Raw genomic sequence first — 22921 nt, 5'->3', positions numbered from 1 at the left:
TCAAGATGCCACAGACTGCCGATGCAGTTTTTATTTACATGGTCTAAAAAAAGAAGGCCACACGAGGAGTTAAGAATGTCATTTCACAGCAGCAAACAGTAGTTTAACATCTCATTTCCAAAGTACCTATTTACTTAAAACATATGTGGATATGGATGGTGTGTGTGTGTGTGTGTGTGTGTGTGTGTGTGTGTGTGTGTGTGTGTGTGTGTGTGTGTGTGTGTGTGTGTGTGTGTGTGTGTGTGTGTGTGTGTGTGTGTGTGTGTGTGTGCGTGCGTGCGTGCGTGCGTGCGTGCGTGCGTGCGTGCGTGCGTGCGTGCGTGCGTGCGTGCGTGCGTGCGTGCGTGCGTGCGTGCGTGCGTGTGTGTTGCAAAGAGGGAGTAGCAGACCTGCAGTGTGCTAGTTACGTTCTAAAGTATGGATTGTATACATCTGAGTAGGAATATCTGGCCAATCTCTGACAGGACAGAGGCAATATGAGATGCATTTCACCATGACCATATTTGGATTAGAATGTTGGATGGACAGGTAAACAATTCACCTTGAGGGGCAGCAGCCCCATCTCTATCAGTGTGAGCTACTGCACACACACACACACACACACACACACACACACACACACACATGCATGCACGCGCACATGCGCGCACACACACACACACTATGGGAGAAATGTACTTTACGTTAAAATAAATATAGTTAATACATACTATACACATAAAGGAAGTATGATCATTATATGAATATCTCCTCATTCTGCTGGAGAGGAGAATTCCTGTGTGCATACAGTATATGTTCCTGTATTCTCATTAATTTCCTGATCTCTTTTCTTTATAGAGTTTAAATGTTGGTGTGACATTAATCTAGTTCAACCACTAGATTAAAGTAGGTGTTGGCAATATGTTGAGCAATCATCCCGAAGTTCGTAAACAGCAATTAAAAAAATAAGAATTTAATTTGAAAACATGGTCTAACTAAACACATAATGACAATACTAAACAGTAACATGCATCTATCCCAACCACTGAAATGCCTGCAAATTATCATGTAGATCTTGCCTTAAAAATGTCAGCCATTTCATAAGGCTTACTGTATCTCTTTTCAAACAAGTGTGTTGTGACAACATTACATATAGATGGTTCAGGATATCTTGGTTCAGGAGATAATGAACCATGTTGATTGTGAAATTAGAACTTGTATGATGTCAAACCAGTTTCTTGTGACTGCTGCAAATCATTGTCTACCACATAAAGGACGGTAACTAGAGTTCAGACAACTAGAATGTGATTGGCCGCGATCCAACCCGATCACACAGTTAAACGACAATATTATTTCCATGAGTTACATCATATTACTAGGAATCTAAAGCAGTGTACCAGAATGTTATTGACGTGGTGCTGGCCCATCAGGCTCATCAACTTTTAGCCAGATTGGGTTAAAATGACGTAAAAAGTAACTTTTGCCATTTCAACATGCATTATATTGACCAAAGTGAATCAAGTAAAACAATGCGTTTTCGTATGACTTCAGCAATCCAATAGCCTGGAGAAACCATCCGGAACTCACAAGTTCACAATCTGTTTTTGAAGTTTTTGAAGTTCAAAGACTTAATGTTTTTGAAACGCGATGCAAGTAACCTGCTTCTAGAAATAAAAATACATCTAATAAGAAGCGTATGTTGTTGTTGATATACACTATTCATTTGATAATTTTCCTGTAGGTAAAATGTATTTACATTACGACTAGCCACACAGGGAATATATGATGACCCCATATGGCAGTGGTCCCTTGGTCTGAAAATCCACCCCAATTTACACCAAGCATCTTCCGGTTACATTAATGTCCCAATGATTGTGTGCGCATACCACCACACAAGCTAGGCTTCTTAAAGTAGCTCCTGATCCCAAGGTTGGTAAGCACAGGTATAAACGTATGGTGTGAGCTTTGTAATTTATTGCTTATTTTGAATTGATATGATTTGCACGTAGACCTTTAATGAATAGACTGGCAGTGGGTCAAATCCGTCCTTAGGGCTTTTACAACATAATGCATTGTGGGATTTTTTTGTTGGCGATATTCCACCAGATGACTCCAGAGAGACTTGAGGTAACGTTAACTCCAAAATAAACGTAATTATAAAACGGGTGGCTTAAATCAAGCGATCTGATTGGTTCCCAACTGTTGTATATTGAGCGTATCAGGGTTGACAACTTTGGGTTTTTGGCCGGAGTGAGACTGTAGAATCTTATAATGCTTACATTATAACAGGGTCCGCGGATGGAATTGTTTGGGGAGGGGAGGGGGGGGAGGGGAAATTGAGTGTTGGATTGCGATCAGACGCAATTTAGCGCTCGTCCGAAGCAACAAGAAATCTAACAGTTTTTTGTTTTTTTTGCGTGACATTTGTTGCGTGTGCGTGAGATTGATGCTGAAAGCGTGAGTGTCACGCCAGATGTGTAACAGTTGGCAACCCTGGCGTACACACAGCTATGACGCCCGTTCAGTTTACAGAGTTCAGTATCACTCCACGCCTAACTTGAACTGTTGTTTATGTAAGCAATAGCAATAGCGAAACTGAAGCCTAAAAATATGTTGATTGCTGGAGAGGGTGGAAATGTTGTACAGCAATAGGCACACGGTGAGTGAACTCGATAGTAGGCTAAATTGCCGGCGAACCGGGCTACCGTCTCTAGCCTAGCCTTCTCTCTGAAGGACGCTACAGTGTGTAGCATAGCCACCGCCGCGCACTTTGCAGGCAGCCAGGAGGGACTACTTTTTTGTATTCGTTAAAAAAAAATGCATTTCCAGCTTTCTCGCTTTTTCAAAATTGAGGGTGTCTATGACTTTCATTTCACCATACTTACGTAACCGTTCTATAAAAGCAATAGATCACTTCAGTCAGTGAAATGTTCTCATTATACCACATTATATACCACCTGTGGTATAATGACAACATACCACAGCCTGTCGTGATCTATTGAGTCTGAAATAAAGTTTTCATATCATATCATATTGCTTAAATATACCGTAACGTAGGCAAATCAAAACTTTGTTTTGCCAAGTGCTCGTGTAAATAATACAGTGGTAGTTTCACTGCATTCATATAGTTCAAATATATCTACAAATTTCACGATTATTTAACTGAACATTGACCAAAACAAAAACAACAACCAAATGTCATTCCTACGCTGCCGTACTTCGGAAACAGCGGCGATCATTGCGCAGTGACGTCAAGATGTACAAGCGCATGGCGGGATGATCGCGTCGTGCCTTCTGGCGCAGGCGCAGTGGCGCACCGCCGCACCCGAGTCCCGTCGCCACTTCCTTCGTAACGGACGGTAATTTTGTAGTCATTCAAATATATGACGTCTCGGCCAAGCCGTTAATTAACAGCCCGCCGTGATTCAACTTAGACGCTATATAAACAGCTGTCATTTATTCATAATTAAAAGATGCCTAAATGGCGGCTAGTAGCCTACGCTAGGTTAGACGGTTAGACGTCAGGCGACGGGTTTAACTTTAGACCCGTAACCGCTTTTGAAGGACAATATATGGTCCCTAATATAAATATAGGGACCATGTATATGTATCAATATATATTCAAATATATTTTCTTTGAGATTGCTATATTGTGGCGGGTCAATCTTACCGTTATATTTCACACAGGTTCACCGCAATAATTGTGGACTACAACCAACATGGCTGCCGCTGGTCTTCTTCCATCACGGACACCTGAAGACGTGCCCGCGCAGCTGTGCGCGCGCAGCCTCCACGGTGAACGGTAAAGTATCAAAAGGCTCTAATATAATGTTAAATAGATTTTATTCTGACTGTGCGTTCACACCAAAAGACACAAATGTCGCCGTGTAGCGCGACTCAGCGAATGTTGTAGCGCGACACAGAGAAATCTGTCGCTGTGCTTAATGTGTGCTTATTGGTGTGCACTTAACGTGTCGCGGGGCGAATTTTGTCGCGGAGCGTTTTGCCTGCCAACGGTCATTCATGCCAATTCATTCTCATCAACCATGGCCGAGATGTGTGTCTGTACCTGTTGTGGAAGAGGGAGAGCCCGTCGTTTATGGGTTAATAATATAATCCGGAGGCGCACACCGCTTTGTGCCATGATATTATATATATCGTATATATTATATTATATAGATATTTATATATTATATATAGATATAGCGCTCCGGGAGTCACAAACGGCAACAATCACTTTCTCCTCCAAGCTGCGGTTCACTGAACGGTTGAACGGTGATTGGCTGTTTTACGTTACTTCACCCAGGGAGTGAACTGATTGGCTGTTACTTGACGTCACCCAGGGAGTGAACGCTGATTGGCTGTTTTACGTTACTTCACCCACGTTACCCACAGGCAGTGAACGCTGATTGGCTGTTTCAACGCGAATGCCGCGGAAAAGTTGAAATATTTCAACTTCTGCGACATCTGTCGCTCATTTGCGCGACAAAATCCACGTGAACGCGCCCGCCCGTCTTGGGGAAAACTGTCGCCCCGTCAATCAAATCTTGTCGCGGGTCCCGGCGACAAAAAGTTTCGCCCTATACGCGTCTCTACGTTCACTTAACATTGAAACGTGTCGCGGGGCGAAGTGCGGTGTGAACACACCTTAAGGACGCTTATCGTATGGGATTCATAACCCGAGAGAACACACGATGGGCTTGAATGTGTTATTTGAGAAACACTTGTTTATTGGTAAAACGACGTTTTGGACAAATTGTTAATATTTCAATATATATTAATAAATATTAATGAAGAATTGCTGGAACGGGGTAGTCTTTTATGAATCAAACAATAAATAATAAATAAAATAATTTAAAAGAAAACATGCTGTTTCATACACTAAAGGCTATAGTAAACTAATTTGAGTACAAAATGTCACAAAATGATCATCCTCATCCGCTTATCCAAAATGATCATATCTTTATTATACTTTATCTTTATGACATATATTACTTATATGCGTATTATTCGATTATATGTATGTGCCTATCTTGTTTTCCTTATCAAGTGATAGCTTATCCTTATCCGACAACTGTTTGGAATCATATAGCATGGCAAAATGAAGGCTATGCTGCAAAGATAGGCTCCTGGAGCCACTGAGGTAGCAGCTCCAGTAATTGTGTCTGGACCAAATACCATTATACTAACCCTATGTTTGTACCACTCCTATAGGATATGAGCTTTAAATATTTAGTCAGTCAGGCAAAAGCATTCATCAATTCATCTTGCTACCAGATAGTTCACTCTGACTTTATTCCGGTCCAAAACAATAAACCAAACCAAAATAAATATAATTAAAATGTTATTGAGTTAACCATTCATTTTGTTTGACTGTTCATTTGACTGTTCCTTGAATCCACATTCTCAAATGTCAAGTTTATTATTTATGCACACACACACACACACACACACACACACACACACACACACACACACACTTTGTTGGCACTGCCTTTGTGAAAACCGTGTCCTAGTACATTCTATTCCTTCATTCCTTGTTCATATTGAGTGACCAACTTACCACTAGGTCACACTAGAAAGCTCTATCTAGCTTCTTGTTTTATACATGACATGACATACCCTCCAACATTAGACACCCGGTGCTGAAGAATAACGTTGTGAAGCTACTTGCTATAACATGCTTTACGTTAATGGTATTACAGTATTTGTAATACCATGTTAAGCTACTAACAGTGTCATCCAGAGATCCAGTGTATTAAACTGTGTTGAATGGCTTTAAACATGGCCCACATTGTAACCCACTTCTCTCAGCAGGGGTTCTATTTCTATATGTTTACGACCACACATTGGGTTACTTAGCTGGTGTCAGGTTCTTCTGCTACAACTCACTGGTTCACAGTGGGCCTTCGGTCACGGAGTCACACACTGCCACAGTTCGAAATCGGTTCCCTCACATTCGAGCTGTTCAAGCTATCTGTTAACCACCCAGGCTGCCACCCTATTTGCGTCTCCCCTCTGTGTGCTTGGTGTAGAGTTGCCGATGGCAAGACGCCATGGTACAGGGGGTAAGAGTGCCGCCGTGTCACCACCAAACATAGCTCCTGTCCTTGTTGCAGCGTTGCAGGCGAGCTGACAATGATAAACATTTGGAATTTGGTTTGTGTGTTGTGTGGCCCTGACTAAATTGTTTTTAGGACGTGCTGACTGATTGATCAGGATTGGACGACAGATAAAATAGATATCACGGGTTAGGCTGTTTGGGGGGGGGGGGGGGGGGGGGGCGGTTGTAACACACACAATAACCAGGGGGCTTATTTCAATAGTATATCCACAAGTTCTCTTGCATTGCATCAAATATGTGTACGATAAAGGAATGATCTACAATAGTGTAGTGTAGTGTAATAGAGTAAAGTAAACAATCACTGTATTATAATAATAAATCTGTTGATCTCTCATTCATGAGTGGTATCAGGTTAAGATGTTGATTTGCAAGGCGCCCAGAGAGAGGCACCCAACCGGTGCATGACGTAGCCCTGGGGACGTGACTGGTGTCTGGGCACGGAGCTAGAACATGAGGGGGTCCCGACCTTGCTTGAGGCGTGCCCCTTAATCATCGCTGTCGTCTTCAAGACCTTTAACGCGGACCACATCATATGCAAAGGGTAATGCATTCATTAAAAGTCCTTCACAGGCGGTGGCTGAGCAGGGAATGCCATCGCACCCTTTGTACACAATTGTTGCTGCAAGAAGGGCTTCAATGGAAAACCTTACAATGGCGACATAATGGACTGCACAAAGAGAGACTTTTTGGAATAATAACAAGCCATAAAACTATCTTCTATCTAACTATCTTAATAGAACAATATTTATAATATATTAATTTAAATTATCTATATATCTCTCACTCATCAATCCAAAAAAAGATCTCAAAGGTGGTTTGGACTTATTTTCTTTTAACATAAATGTAGTTACTCTCAGTTCGCTGGCCTGGCCCATCCTTATCATCACTAGCCTGACCTCTAGTGGCGTCTGATGCACACTACAAGCATCCTCTTGTAGCTCTTGAATGACTGTCAGCTGAATACAGCATCTGTTTACACCGCTGCTGCGATCCCTAAGGACCGCCGGTGACCCAGATTGTGTCACCACATATTATTCTCCACACACAAACCACAAGGCATGACTGTGACATAGACCATATCACCGCTGTCTGTCATGACAACTCAATCTTTGGTATTCCAACAAACAAATGTGGTGCTGCACAGACAAGCTTATGGTGACAGTGGGTGCCCAGTTGACCGAGTCTGGGTCAGGGAGTGGCCCCACCGCTGAGGCCCTTGACCCGCCCACGGCAGAAAATAAACGTTCCTATCAGTTCGATTTTCCCTATCTGTTAGAAATGTATACTTTACATTTACATTTAGCAGAAGCTTTATCCAAAGCGACTTACAACCGTTAACACACACCGACGGCGGAGTCAACCATACAAGGCGACAGCCAGCTCGTCGGGAGCAGTTAGGGTTAAGTATCTCGCTCATGGACACATTGACACTAGGAGGAGCCGGGGATCGAACTAGCAACCTCCCGGTTACAAGTCAACCTGCTCTACCTCCTGAGCTATGCCGATAATTTCCCACGTCATCAATGGATCCCACAGCCTTCTGTCCTGATCATTTCTGGGATGATTGTAACAAACACTTCCATCATAACAGTGTTTGATACAATCATTTCATAACATTAACATAACACTAGATAACATTAACATAACATTATCTGTCGTTCGTGTTATGTTCGTGGCTCTTCATCGCAAGCTAATGATCCGTTTACCTGGCTCATATAGAACAGTGCATATACTGTAGGGTGGCATCTACATGGCTCAGCACCCGCTCTAGAGAGTACTACACAGGTTTAGTATACTACACGTGAACGTATTTAATACTTACAGCTAGCACCATGCAAAAATAATGCTGAGTATATTTCCGATAGAGCCGGTCACATTAAATATATTTGAACGCGTGACCTCTCACTCTCTCCTCCCCTCTGTCTGAGAAGGAAGCATTGTTTGCTGAATTATATAATTTATATGCATCATGAGAGAGATGCCAATTTGCCTACTTCATTTGATTAAATAATACATTTAAAAAATTTGATTAACAATTACATCATTCAGCAGGTGCTTTTATCTGACTTAAGTTACAGGTCAGTCTGGGAAAACTCAATATCGGAGCAACTACAACAATGCTGCAGTGCTGCATTTCTAAAAGACAGCTGGACAGCGGGCAGATTCGCTATAGGAATAAGAACACATGGTTGGTAGATTTATATATTTTATTAAGAGATTAAAAGATCACCAACACGATCACAAACTCATGAGAGAAACCACACATTTCCCTCCGCTGCTGTGAAACGGTAAATGCAAATTGAAGGTAACTGTCAACTGAATTGAAACGTGAAATGTATGACAAAGTGTAGAACATCGTGACATGTATAACAAAGTGCAAGAGAGAAACAATTATAATTTGAACCTTCGATCAAGTGACTAGGCTACCTCAAACATGTGCAACAAGAAGCCCAGCAGACTTGGAACATATTGTGTTAACAAATTGTGTTAACTGACTTTACCTTAAATATGAATTGAGGAATTGCGTTTCACGTCATGGTCTTCACTCACCGGCGAATTGCATTTACCTTGTGCTCTAGCACCATCTAGGGGCTGTCTGGTGAGACACAGTCCAGGGCGTTTCCATACCGTCACAAATGAGCCACATACAGTATAGAGGCATCGCCTCAACCGGAGATAGGATAGACAGCTGGAATTGTGATGTTTTATTTGGGTATGGCATTTACGCCCCCCCCACACACACACACACACACACACACACACACACACACACACACACACACACACACACACACACACACACAAAGTGGTTGCTGTGGTGGTTGTCATGTTATTGGAGCAGGGAAACAAATAGATTCTTCAGGAGGACGGCGACCACCATGGAGGAGACCGAGAGCAGCACGGCGAGACCGCGGCGTAGCGTCAGCTGTCTGCAGGACAGCACCACGCCCACCGTGGTGGCCCCGCCCATCTGGATGTCCGGGGTCGGGACCGCCGCCTCCCCCGCCGCCTCCGGGCCCACACCGAGCTGGGGGGCGTCCGGGACTCCGGCTGGACGATGAACGCCACGAACGGTCGCCAAATTTGAACGGCATCGTTAGAAAAAAAAACAAACGAAGGAAACGAGTTGTGTGTTGTCGTGTATAATCAGCTTCTACTGACGAGTCAGCGAGACAAAACAAACAAGACGTCTTTACTTACCTTCATTGTCCATCTCGATCCCGTCTTTTATTTGGACCCTCTGGACTCCAGCCCTCACGAGTGCCTGTTCATAGACATCAAGAACAGCGTTTCACCATGAATGTCACAAGGGCGGTCTCACCGGGTATGTCTGCATGTAAGAACAGCCGTTTCACCAATCATTTAAGAACCCCGGGTTAACCATGCAGTAAGAACAGTGGTTTAACCCATCATGTAACAACAGCGGGTTCACCATGTAGCTAGGAACAGCTGTTTCACTGTACACGTCAGTAGTGTTCTTGGGGCCGGTAGCATTCGGAGTCCAGCTCTACAACCGTACCTCATCGCTGGCCCTCTGCCAGTTCAGTTTAGACAGGAAAACCAGGAAGAACGCGGCCTGTATCGATACACAAAATAACAGACCCGTCCACAACCCTGAAAGGAAGGAGGAAACGGCAAACAAAAACATCAAGAGAATGTTATGTTGTGTTATCGTGTATTGAATCACTGATTGGACGATCGCTTCGGCAGGTGTGTTGCGGTTTATTTCTCCCTTACCCATGATGCCCATGCCGGCTGCAAACATCAGGGACACCCCGATGGGGAAGCCCACCAGGTAGTAGCCCACAAAGTTACAGAGGGCCCCTATGCCCTGCTTCCCCGCCCCCCTGATGACGCCACCCATCACACCCTGTGGAGAACACAACACAAACGCACACCGTCATCGTACTGTACACAGGACGCCTTACCCCCCCACACACTCATTGTATGGTGTACGTCCTGGCACTTAATGTACACACTTATTGTATGTTGTAAGCCCTGGCACTTAATGTACACACTTATTGTATGGTGTACGTCCTGGCACTTAATGTACACACTTATTGTATGTTGTAAGCCCTGGCACTTAATGTACACACTTATTGTATGGTGTAAGTCCTGGCACTTAATGTACACACTTATTGTATGTTGTAAGTCCTGGCACTTAATGTACACACTTATTGTATGGTGTACGTCCTGGCACTTAATGTACACACTTATTGTATAGTGTACGTCCTTCCACTACAAAAAATAGTACTTAGCATCGTGTAGCATCTTATCCTAGTTACCTTTGTTGTATACGGGGAATGGGTTAACCTAGCAATTGTTAGTGCTTGGCACTAACAAGTTTCTATGAACATCCTTACTGTACCGACAGCGATATATTGTCTCTCTTTCTTCTGACAAATGTACTTATTGTGAGTCACTTTGGATAAAAGCGTCTGCTAAACGCCCTGAATGTAAGTGTAAGGACACATGACCGATTGGCTGAGGCTTGTAGTCCCTGTGTTCAGCGAGTTTGTTCCTCACCGCTATGCAGTCGATCAGGTGGAAGAAACTGTATATGATCATGACGTCAGAAACCCTTTGGACAATGTCTCTATGGATACAAGCAAAGAGCGTTATGTTAGCTGTGCTGGTGGGGACAATGCAGACACACAGTAGAAATGTATGGAGTAAAGGTGCATTGATACCAATATCGGTATTGGAGGTTGACTAAATGACAAACTCCAATACATATGGTTCACTATGATAAGTCATGGTTCACTATGATAAGTCATAGTGAACCATACGTATTGGTCATTTTGTCATTTAGTCAACTTCCAATACCGATATTGGTATCAATGCAATACTATGATAAGGTCAAAACGGAGAGTTTGGACCTTATCATAGTGAACCATATGTATTGGAGTTTGTCATTGAGTCAATGGTTGTCATTGAGTAAAGAGTGTGTAGCATTGTTGTCCCGTCCCGCCCTGCTCCGTAGTTACGTCACTTCGTGCCCCTGTGTTTCTTGCACGTGCGTGTTCCCCTTCGCGTTAATTATTTTCACCTGTCCCTCATTACCTCTCCCCTCCTAGTGAATTTAACGTGTTTCCCTCCTTCTGTGCCAGTCTGTGTCGAGTGACCAGTGATCTATTAAATATCCTATGAACCGCATCGACCCCTCGACTCTTCTGTCGCCTCAACGTTTTTGTACCTTTGCCCTGATTACTACTGCCTACTAGCCTGGCTATTGCAAGACCGAGCTCAGTCGTAGATTGCACGTTGGTCTGGGGAGGCTGCTGTCATTTTCTTCAGCACAAGAGGCGTGATCAAGCCGTGATGGTTCAAACGACTCTGTGCGCAATTGGCTGCTTGCCGTCACTTACCTGTCGTCATTGTGTTAAACCAGCCAATAGCGCGCCAGGGGGAAAAGCCAGCTTGGTGATTGGCTCCCGTATCGGAAGCGTATCGGAAGCAGAAAGAAATGTAGACCCTGCTGCAGGGTGAATACAAATTGCCGGCAGAACAACCATTGCCTACAGTAAAGATTACTCTTTCTGATTCTACCTGCCTGTCGAAACAAGTCGTGCTTTTGAGTCCAACACCTGTTTGCATCAGCCCTACAATTATGGTACATTGGAAGGTAGAAGCAGGTGTAATGGCTGGTTCAGACTACTCGATTTCAGCCCGATTTTGCCTTGATTCGTTTGTCGCAGAGAAATTTGTGAGTCGTACACGATTTTGAATAGTCGGCGACGAGACGAGGCCTTGTAATGTGACATGCTTGCGATCTGCGATTTTCTTTTGTCTGCAACGTTCGAAAACCCCACAACGAAAAGTTTGATATGATACGATATCGTATCGTATCATATCGACACCGCGGATAATCCGCGGGTTGGTTGGATTGGGTGGAAAAAAAGTAAGTAAGTAATATCTACTTGGATGAATTGTGGGGCAGGTTGCGGTTGCACTCGTCCGCTGGTTTCCATCAGCATTGCACTGTGCGACCAGCTGTTGCCTATGCCCTCACACATTGTTGAAATCATATGCTGGATGCTTTATTCTTTCCATGTGGCTTTTAGTTAATGATCGGGCTATAATAAGACCACGTTGGCTATGTAATCGCTGACAACAGGGGACGTTTCATAGTGATTGGACATTTTAGCGTGCCGACAGGCTTTTGTCGGGACGCGCAACACGCATCTCTCTAGACTTCACTGTACTACGCCCTAACCCTAACCCTGACCGCCATCATAATGCCTAGACCGTAGTATAGGAACTCAGGATCCATTGCATTGACACTTTGTTGCTGCGTGTATCGTGAACGATACAAAGTAAAGATTATCTAGAGCAGCGCACCCTCGAATCTTCCGACGAGACAAAGCCTGATTTCCTGGCGCTGTGATCGCATAGTGTGACATGTTAAATCGTGGAGGAATATCTGAGAATCGTGTAGTCTGAACCAGCCATAAGGAGCCATCACCTAGAAGCTTTGAACACACAGTTCAAAGTACACACAGTACACACAATGTTCCTTGTACTTACTGTTCCTTGGTGAAAATGTAGGCAACGTAATCTTTAAGGATTCCAAGAGTAGCTCCAACGAAAACGGAGACTATGACTGTAGCAAAAAAACACACGTTGGCTAAGCTATGAAAGAATTGGATTTCAAATCAATATGACATACAGTAGCTTTCATAAATGTTTTACATTTGTTAAAATAACATGTTATGAGACCCTTTTGAACGAAGGGAGAAGTTATAAGGGTTATGGTTAAGAGTCTGGTTAAAGCAGTTATATTGTGTAAACACTATCTTACAATTTGGAAGTTAACATTGACATTTAAAATAAACACATAAAATGTAATCCAATGAAAATCGAGACATATTAACATTAAACCCTGGGTTTGTTTTTGCGGTCTGGGGTTCATTTTGTGTATACTGTGGACCCGTCAACTACAAATTCCCTGTGGTCACGGCCTAACACGAGCTCATTCTGAGGTACAGCCACCATAAATAAGGTTGTTTAAGAACTCAATAAGCCAGGAGAAACTCCCCGAACCCGAGTGGGCCCAGGAAGAACTCTGCAGAAGGGACCAATCAGCAGAACCCTCATGAAGAAGTTTAGCCGGACATACTTGCACAGCCGATGGTCACCTTGCTGGTCAGCTTGGCCTGCTCTACTTTCCCAGCACCCAGAGAGTTTCCAACACGCACACTGGCTGCCACCGAGAATCCCAGAGGAAACTGTGGAAACACATGACATTTATATACAGTATATAGAGTGTGTAAATTGGATCTTAACCAAGCAATACAGCAGGTATGGGTGGGTTTAAAGCACAGCCCATCTTGATTTTAACTTTTACTACTTTTACTGAGAACATTTTGATAGATTTTGGCGACATGCGACTCATTTCTGAACAAGGCCCTCGTGGACCGAGGTACAACAAAAGCTGTGTCATGCTGACGTGTGAAAGAAGTAATGCTTCACTGGAATCACCATGTAAGACAACGTGGCCAGCTCGTAAACGATTGACTGAGCTCCCAGCTCCACCTCGCTGATCAGGCCGGCCAGGAACCCTCCCAGCTCAAAGATCCACCACTCCAGGCACAGCATCAGCATGCTGGGAATGGCCAGCTTGATGAAGGGACCCCATTCCTGCAGACATTCCCGGGACCAGCCTGTAACCCACCGCTACATGGGTCAGCCATGTACAGATATAGACTGAAAGGGCCAAGTAGGTTGTCAAGTCTAAGAGATTATGTACCAACCAACCTCTTTTAACTTTCATTTTGCTCAGGGACCAAAGTAGATACTTTACATTAACATTTAGTAGACGCTTTTATCCAACGCGACTTACAATCAGTACGTTTGTCAGAAGAAAGATAAACAACAATATATCGCTAGCTAGGATATGTTAGTAATGATACAATTAAACAATCATTCTGCTGAAAAATCAAGCATTACTTTGCAGGAAAAGGATTTCACCTTTGCGCCAGAGAATAATTACTAGTTAGAGTTACAATATCGATTGTATCACTCTGTGTCAAACATTAAACACGGTAAGGTTCAAAACTAAAACAAATCAAAGACCCAAGAGTTATTGTGATTTGATAAACGCCAAGCTCTAAAATGTACATCACATTACATTCTCTAATGACCTCTAGTCATGTGCCCCCCATAAGCTGACAGCTAACGCGGTCCAATCAAACGCACATGCACTGATCAATTTAAGACCTTTTATTCCAAACACTCTGCAAAGTTAAGTGCTGAGCGGAATTTCGCCCAACACCACCCCAGCCTCCACCTGATTGGTTTGGCTCCGTATTGCATATATCCTATACAATGGGTTGAGATATCGCATGTACCCCATGGGGGATTGTATAGTACTCCCTGTGGTCAGACGTTGCTGTTGGTATTATGTATCTTACATCTTATGTCTGTACGTCATGATTTAAATCCTACAGGAGGGAGCACAAGAAAATAGTGGAACCATATCTCCAAACCTATGACATGAGTGATTCCTGACAGAGCAGTAATAACTACAGGAGTGCACTTCAGGTTTATCTACAAAGACCTTCGATACACACGACAACTCTTATTATAGCATAATAACCACGTTAAACCGCCATCTCTGGCTTTCTCCCTCCGAAATGATCGAATCAGTCAGTGAAGTCTGAGCAAAAGAAAAGGGCAGAACAGCTCACCTCCCCATGTGGTCCTGTGCAGTCCCCTGCAGTTAATGTAGGTGAAGAGCGACACAGCCAGCACGTACTGGGAGATGACGTTGGCCACTGCAGAGCCACTGTGTTGAAGACAGGGGCCATGTTAGAGAACAACGACTGGTAGGCAGGAGGTGTTTGAGGTTCATTGACAGACTTTTGTTCATTCTGCTGGTTTCAAAAGTTGATGAAAACTCAAAATGTCCAAATATGGAGGATTGTAAAAGTGACACATCTGTATCAATGCAATTGCTTGGTTGGTGTTACTGTTGTTATTATTATTATGATGTAATTATTAAAGATCTACACTGGTACTCACCCGACACCCATATCCAGAGGGAAGAGGAAGACATAGTTGATGATGGCGTTGAGAATGTTTCCGATAAGTCCCGTTATCACTTGGGGCCATATAATACCCTAGGACCGCAGTTATAAAAACACCATATATATATACATAGAATATCAAAACGACGCACATCAAACCAGTGCTTCATGTTCAAACTGCGTACCATATTCTGAAGATAGCGGGCCTGTAGTTGGTACATGAAGGCGGCCTGCAAAGACAAGATGGGGGATATAAATTAGGTTTATAGGTTTGTACTGACGGTGGAAAGAGCCATGTGAAGGCTCTGACATTAAGAGGAATGCAGGACCTACCGGCAGGGCGGGCATGAATATCTGCACGTAGAACTGGGAGAGCCTTCAGGGGGTCGGTAGGAAAGTGAAAAAGTGAAAAGAGAGTTAGGATCATTCACCCTCCATCTAGCATAGAGCAATCCTTTAGCAAGGATAACATTTATTATTTTGGCAATAAAATGTTTGGAATGGAAACTATGGTGCGGCGATATTATTATATTTACAGTCAAGTTTAGTGTACCCGTTAATTAAAGAGATATTAATCAATCTAATTATGATTCAGTTTTCTATGGTGATTGTTAATTGGAGATTATGTTCTGTGAGCCCCCACACCCATCTTACGCACTTATTGTATGTTGTATGTCCTGTCACTTACAAATAGTACACAGCCTTATGCAGCATCTTATCCTCGCTATCTTTTGTTGTATACGGGGAATGGGTTAACCTAGTGATTGTTAGTGCTTGGCACTTGGTTCTATGAACATCCTTACTGTACCGACAGCGATATATTGTTGTTTCCCTTTCTTCTGACAAATGTACTTATTGCAAGCGTCAACGCCCTAAATGTAAACGTATGTACAGTAAAGCTCAGTGTACATGCTAATTGAAAATATATTAATCAATCAAATTATAATTCTGTTTTCTATTCTGATTGTGAATGGGAGATTATGTTCTGTCATGTTAACTCTAAGAACCGACCGGGGAACCTTTCAGGTAGGAAAACCCCAGCTCATTGACTCAGTACAAACTCCCACAGACAGCCTGGCTAATCAGGCTGCAAGCTTCTTCAGGCTTCTTTAGCGAACATCCAAACCTGGCTACTTCTTTAGCCAACGGCCAACCTGGCTACTTCTTTAGCGAACATCCAAACCTGGCTACTTCTTTAGCCAACGGCCAACCTGGCTACTTCTTTAGCCAACGGCCAAACCTGGCTACTTCTTCAGCGAACGGCCAAACCTGGCTACTTCTTTAGCGAATGGCCAAACCTGGCTACTTCTTTAGCCAATGGCCAACCTGGCTACTTCTTTAGCCAACCTGGCTACTTCTTTAGCCAACGGCCAACCTGGCTACTTCTTTAGCAAACGGCCAACCTGGCTACTTCTTTAGCGAACGGCCAACCTGGCTACTTCTTTAGCCAACGGCCGACCTGGCTACTTCTTTAGCCAACGGCCAACCTGGCTACTTCTTTAGCGAACGGCCAAACCTGGCTACTTCTTTAGCGAACGGCCAAACCTGGCTACTTCTTTAGCGAATGGCCAAACCTGGCTACTTCTTTAGCCAACGGCCAACCTGGCTACTTCTTTAGCCAACCTGGCTACTTCTTTAGCCAACGGCCAACCTGGCTACTTCTTTAGCGAACGGCCAAACCTGGCTACTTCTTTAGCGAACGGCCAACCTGGCTACTTCTTTAGCGAACGGCCGACCTGGCTACTTCTTTAGCCAACCTGGCTACTTCTTTAGCCAACGGCCAACCTGGCTACTTCTTTAACCAATGGCCAAACCTGGCTACTTCTTTAGCGAAGGGCTAACCTGGCTACTTCTTTAGCGAAGGGCTAACCTGGCTACTTCTTTAGCCAATGGCCAACCTGGCTACTTCTTTAGCGAACATCCAAACCTGGCTACTTCTTTAGCCAACGGCCAAACCTGGCTACTTCTTTAGCCAACGGCCAAACCTGGCTACTTCTTTAGCGAACGGCCAAACCTGGCTACTTCTTTAGCGAATGGCCAACCTGGCTACTTCTTTAGCAAAGGGCTAACCTGGCTACTTCTTTAGCGAAGGGCTAACCTGGCTACTTCTTTAGCGAACGGCCAAACCTGGCTACTTCTTTAGCCAACGGCCAACCTGGCTACTTCTTTAGCGAAGGGCTAACCTGGCTACTTCCGGGCTCTGGCGCACCAGCAGGAGGATGGGCTCGGTGTTGACCAGCAGGGCCCAGCAGGGGAAGCAGGTCAGCAGCAGGATCAGGATGCCCCGCTGCAGGATCACTCCCACCCGCCTCAGGTTCCCGCTGCCGTAGGTCTGCGGAGGGAGAGAGAGAGAGAGAGAGAGAGAGAGAGAGAGAGAGAGAGAGAGAGAGAGAGAGAGAGAGAGAGAGAGAGAGAGAGAGAGAGAGAGAGAGAGAGAGAGAGAGAGAGAGAGAGAGAGAGAGAGAGAGAGCCCCGTCGTCACAGGAACAACCACACACACCGAGGCAGAGCTAAGACAAAACCGCCGTGACACCTCCGACACCGCGGGGCGGCAGGCACAAGAAAACAAACTGGATCCCAGCGTAAACCCGTGTGAACGCTGTTGTTTGTGGCAGGTCTTTCGACGGCGAGGGAGATCCGGTCGTTAGGCATGAAGGGATGTGAATCGAAGAATAGGCTCTGTAGTGGATTTATGGACTGCGTTTATGAAGCGTTTTTCTAACCGCTGGCCACTCAATGTGCTTTACAATATTGCCTAATATTGAATTGAATTGAATTTATTTTATTAGTCATTGTACAGTGTACGGCGAAATTGTAGCGGCACCCACGTATACACACAACACATAAATAGTAATAAAGAGTAAAAAGACAGTAGTGCAATGTACGCGTAAAAATATAAAATAGATAATATGTACCGTTTTCTTTTGCAATTATTGCACGATTGTCTGTGTGTGTGTGTGTGTAATATTCACCCGTTCATGCACACATTCACACACACAGACAGCGGTGTCGACCGTGCAAGCCGCCAGCCAGCTCATCCGGAGCAGTCAGGGGTGAGGGCGTCTCGCTCAGGGACACCTCGACCCTCTAGCTAGGAGGAGCCGGGGATCGAACTAGCAACCTTCGGGTTACCAGCCAACCCGCTCTACTTCCTGAGCCACGTGTCGCTCTGTAGTGGATATAGTACCTGGGATATGAGTGTATCGCAGGCCGATGCCATACCGCTGCCAATGGAAATACCGGTGATGTTGATCACCTGAAACCAATAGAAAAGGTGTTAGGGTGAAGTATCACATCATGCGATAGAACTAGTACACACAATGTAGAAACGTAGAAGAACGTAGAAGATGCTCAACGTAGAAAACATCCATCCTAGAAAGGGTCGGTTTCAGGTCATCCTGGTTAAACATCACTATTGTGTTTCCTTGAACCAACATCAAGATGAATCAATGATTTCCAGTGTCTGTGAGACAGCCTCCCTTTGTAAATTGCAGTATGATGATACATCCTGTGTCCTTGAACTAGCCCATGGGGTTTATAACCTGGTGACATAAGAGGTCTTTGAGTGGGCAGAGCCAGGTGTCATACAACTGTACTACTACACCCGGAATGACGGATTAACCTATGGGATTAACGCATACAGATGCTAAAACAATCTCACCGCGATGGATAAGGCCACGCCGGCCAGCTCTGTCTTCCCCATGTGACCACAGAACACCGTGCTGACAAAACTGATGAGGAAGACCATCATCTGAGAGACCATCTACAAGGGAAACAGAGAACGTTATTAGTTTAGAAACAAGCAGGCCTTTGTTGGCCAGTGAGCATGACAGCGCCAAATGACAGATGATAATTCAACAGATTATTTGTGTTTTTTTTTTTCTTTTTAAATAATTTAAATCCTCACAAATATTGTCATGGAGAAACCCACACAAGCGTGTCTGACTAAAACATATCGGTTGATAGTAAGTAGGTCCAGGGGGGACATGTTTAACCCCAGAAAATAACCAGAAAATCAAACAGTTAAACAACAATTATCACACAATAAACTTGATTTGAATAGTAGCTTCACAATCAGATATTCCTATTTAGTTTTAAACCCCAGACGGTAAATGAGGTCATATTTTAAGTATAAAAAAAAAAAGTAAAAAGAAAAAAAACAAAACTAATAGAATTTCACGATTTAGCCTGGTTTTACAGGGCAAACGATAAAAGTGTCCAAAAAGACTTACCACCGGTCCGGCCAGCTTCAGGATGTGGACTATCTCATCCTGGTAGACCTTCGGGACCAACTTGGACAGGCGAGAGCAACACGCGCGTGTAGGCTCTTCTTTGATGGTCTCGTACACGTTTGAGGAGTTTTCTATCTCTTTCTGGCTCTCCGACGCCTCTTTCAACTTGTAATTAGGAATATCCATGTTGATTTTGTCCTGATTCGGAATCGAATAAATCCCGATGGGTCCCGCTTCTGCTCTGTCCATGCTTGACCTGCGTGTACACATTGGCGGTTGCGCCGTAGGAACGAGTGTCATTACTCAGGTTACTTGCACAGGATGACGGACACACACACACACACGCACCACTCATGGACGTCTGCTACTGAACACTAAGGTCAAACATCAAAATCATAGCCTGTTACGTTATGCGCGCCAATCACTTGAAACAACGGGCGCACCCGTTCGAGGCTATCACTTATAACTGCGTTACTGTATAGCCTCGGCTCTCCTGGGCGACAGATGATAGTTCCAACGTGCCGTGTTTCTGTCATTTAACTCTGAATAAGAAGAGAATAAAGATAGTTCGACAACCTGAAGCCTGGCCAAGGGTTACAGTTATTAGTTCAGTGGGGCGCCGGCATCCACAGTGGGGGAACTGCCCAATGGGAGCGAGAGGAGGGACCTCAGCAGCAGTGTAGTGACTGAAAGTCGCTGCGTCGGAGTCTTTTATAGTGGGGGAGGACCCCCGAGAGGCGGCGCCATGTGTGCAGCAGCAGCCCCCCAGCTACACGCACGCACGCACGCACAATCACACGCTCGCATTGGCACGCACACAAGCGCGCACACACACACGCTCGCATTGGCACGCACACACACACACACACAAAGGCACGCACACAACCAAACAACCACACGCACACGCACGCACCGACACACACATTATGTAAAAATATATTTGTCTACAAAAAGCTGTCTTCATTTTAAGTGCACTGTGTCTCAGTGAGACTCCACAGGCATCACACACACCAGGGCGGAGGGGATGCTAGACAGTAATTTACCAGATCCAGAGATGACGAGCCTGCGTATTAACACTTACCAGCAGCACTTTCTACTTGGCCTCCACATACGTGACTAATACAGAATACGGGATACGTGGATGGTAATTTATCATCTAAAACATGATATATAAGGATTTCATTGAAAATTATGTATAGGCCTACAAATGACAATTCCTTGAACTGTATGCCGTGGTATTGTTTTTACGGTCTTAAATTAATACACCTGTCTATCTCCCATCTGTCCAGATCCCTTTTTTGAGTTTTTTTTGGCGACAGAGTAAAAAAAAGGAAAGAAATCAAGAATTTTTAAAAAAAGAAAATGGTTTAATGGTGGGAGATGAGCATTACAAAGCAAGAGCCGGTTTCTCATCATCCAGTCATTCACAGATCAAATCCCTGAAAGAACAATACACTAATGCATCTTATGGCTTGTTATTACGACATGCTTTGTTACAGCAGACTTCACAACCTGTCTTGGGATGGGAGGGGGGTCTATGCAGTTCTTTGTGAAGAATGACACCTTTAAGAAATTGTGTTAGGTCGTCAAACTTGAATAAAAGGTCAAACTTGAAATTAGTGTTGTTTTTTTTTATCACAGTTGCAATTAAGGGTATACATAAAGAAAAACGTTCTTTGCAATATAATATGTTTCTAGCCACTGTAGAATAGGTCAACTATTTGAGTCTACTGTCTTCAGTGTGCATGCAGGTATGATGCGTGCCAGTACTTTGCTGCAAGGAAACATTCTGAGTGAAAACACTGCAAAGCGACAGCTTACTCACAATCATAAGCTCAAGGAAATGTTGCAGCAGAGTGTGAAAACTATATTTAGGGTTTTAAGGTAAGCGAGCATTGGCTATCCACCAATGACTGCCCCTGTACTGGTTGGCAGGCATTCAGTGGGATCTGGGGTCTTTGTTTCTTTGCTGTGTTGTACTCCAAACCATAAGGCTGAACCACGTAAGACTGCATCGTTAGTTACTAGTGGCATCCCTTTGTACTGACTGGAAAGAAGCTCAGGTAATCAGTTGATCTATTGCATATAGTAGTTATAACACTAATAATAATAATAATGGGTAAATCTATTAGAGTAGGATCCCAATACCCTTTTCCATTCTTTGACTGCGTTTTGTTTATTGAATCGTATTATTTATTAATGGGTCAGTAATATTACAATGCATGTTAAGTAAAAAGTAAATACAAAATAAAAAGACACCCTGGGTTTTCGAGTGCAGCAGCGTTGGACTTTGCATAAACCGTGAAAAAACATCCCAACAAGTGAAAAGCTTTAGCAGACGTTAACAGCCATTCAAGATGATATTCACACGAATTCAGGATCACATCAACGTAAGAACAACTGCAATTCAATCCAACTGAAACACTTTCAAAAGTAATATAAAGTGTACGGAACCGCAACCTTTATTCTTGGATTTCAACTCAAGAGTTTTAAAAAATCATAATACCAAGGAACTTAAAGTTTCTTTGACTCATACATCATTTATTTCTACCACGTCATTCCCTGTTAAAAAAAAAATATTAATGTGTAGCTTTCTTGAAGATATGCCATTTTTGACAATCATTCCCTTTGTGTTTGGTATAATACACAATAAGTAACATTGAAATAACTCATTTATGATGAGGGGGAGGGGAGGGGTTATTGTTTGTATGTGAAAGATGAAAACAACAGTAATCACTGAGATCATTTGAATCCAAATCGAAACCAGAAAACATAGACATCATCACAATGAATCATGATTTATCCAAGGCAGACTTTGTGTGAGCGCGTATGTGTGTGTGTGTGTGTGTGTGTGTGTGTGTGTGTGTGCGTGTCTGTGTGTGTAAAGGCCTCTCTAATTCCATACCTCTTCAGTCTAATACTGTGCTTGTAAACAATACCATTCATTTACCATCCACTACATTCCTCTCTTGCATATTGCGCACAATGCTGTGACTTTATAAAGATCAAGCCTATAATATCTCAGAAACAATACATAAATAAATACAACCGGAATCAGAACAGAGAATACATTCAAGTACATCACACCCCTCCACATTGACCCGCAGCGGGCTATGCGTTAACGCTTCAACGAGGCGGCCCTTCTCTCGCTGCTTGTGACAATGTCCTTTCAGTCCACAGTCCAGTGATCGGCTGATATGGTAGTTTGTTACTTTGTGCTACGGAAGGTGCACACAGCATACACAAGGGTATCCACATGCATTTCATTGGTCCTGCTTCGAGTCAACCGTAAACCTCACTAAGAGGGCCTGAGAGGTCCTCAACAACACCGGCTCACGGGGAGTTCTTTGGGGGAGTCGAGGTTATTCCATGTCCCCTCCGTCCCTCCTCCAGTGAACCATCTACTCCTGTAACAGCGGCGGACCCCGGCCCCCACTCTGCCCCCCCCCCTTCCAACAGAAGCAGCTCACTGGCTGCCCCGTGCACGCCGCGAGAGGCAAACGCAGAGGTTTGTTTATCGTCGGAAGCTGACTGGCGGCTGAGCCTCTCCAGACGCC

The 22921-nt window shown here is 44.0% G+C and overlaps 1 protein-coding gene across 2 annotated transcripts; it reads right to left on the bottom strand.

The window, feature by feature from the left end:
* Nucleotides 1-8403: 8403 nt before the first annotated feature.
* On the bottom strand, nucleotides 8404-20004 carry LOC311340703 (multidrug and toxin extrusion protein 1-like). Of its 2 annotated transcripts, XM_084465580.1 has the most exons (17): nucleotides 19941-20004; nucleotides 19365-19620; nucleotides 18794-18895; nucleotides 18320-18388; nucleotides 17316-17464; nucleotides 15466-15508; nucleotides 15318-15362; nucleotides 15128-15225; nucleotides 14794-14891; nucleotides 13586-13767; nucleotides 13224-13332; nucleotides 12632-12707; nucleotides 10631-10700; nucleotides 9842-9974; nucleotides 9624-9718; nucleotides 9305-9368; nucleotides 8404-9154 (listed from the first exon to the last, which is right to left on the bottom strand). In XM_084465580.1, exons 2-17 carry the CDS (start codon nucleotides 19611-19613, stop codon nucleotides 8934-8936), a joined length of 1803 nt encoding a protein of 600 aa, XP_084321706.1. In that variant the 5' UTR covers nucleotides 19614-19620; nucleotides 19941-20004; the 3' UTR covers nucleotides 8404-8933. The 2 variants fall into 2 exon arrangements, with proteins under 2 accessions (XP_084321706.1, XP_084321705.1); XM_084465579.1 differs by lacking the exon at nucleotides 19941-20004 and having other exon boundaries at nucleotides 19365-19685.
* Nucleotides 20005-22921: the final 2917 nt, after the last annotated feature.

Source organism: Micromesistius poutassou (genome assembly GCF_964030765.1).
Source record: "Micromesistius poutassou genome assembly, chromosome: 3".
In the NCBI taxonomy this organism is placed as follows: Eukaryota; Metazoa; Chordata; class Actinopteri; order Gadiformes; family Gadidae; genus Micromesistius; species Micromesistius poutassou.
This window is presented reverse-complemented; position numbering and strand designations above follow the sequence as displayed.

Excerpts from the sequence above, each read along its gene's own strand:
- LOC311340703 (XM_084465579.1), bottom strand. The coding sequence starts at position 19,664 with ATGACACTCGTTCCTACGGCGCAACCGCCAATGTGTACACGCAGGTCA. Across the intron at positions 13,333-13,585 it reads TGGCCACGTTGTCTTACATG|TTTCCTCTGGGATTCTCGGT; the intron begins GTGATTCCAGTG and ends GTGTTTCCACAG. Across the intron at positions 9,155-9,304 it reads GATCGAGATGGACAATGAAG|CCGGAGTCCCGGACGCCCCC; the intron begins GTAAGTAAAGAC and ends TTCATCGTCCAG.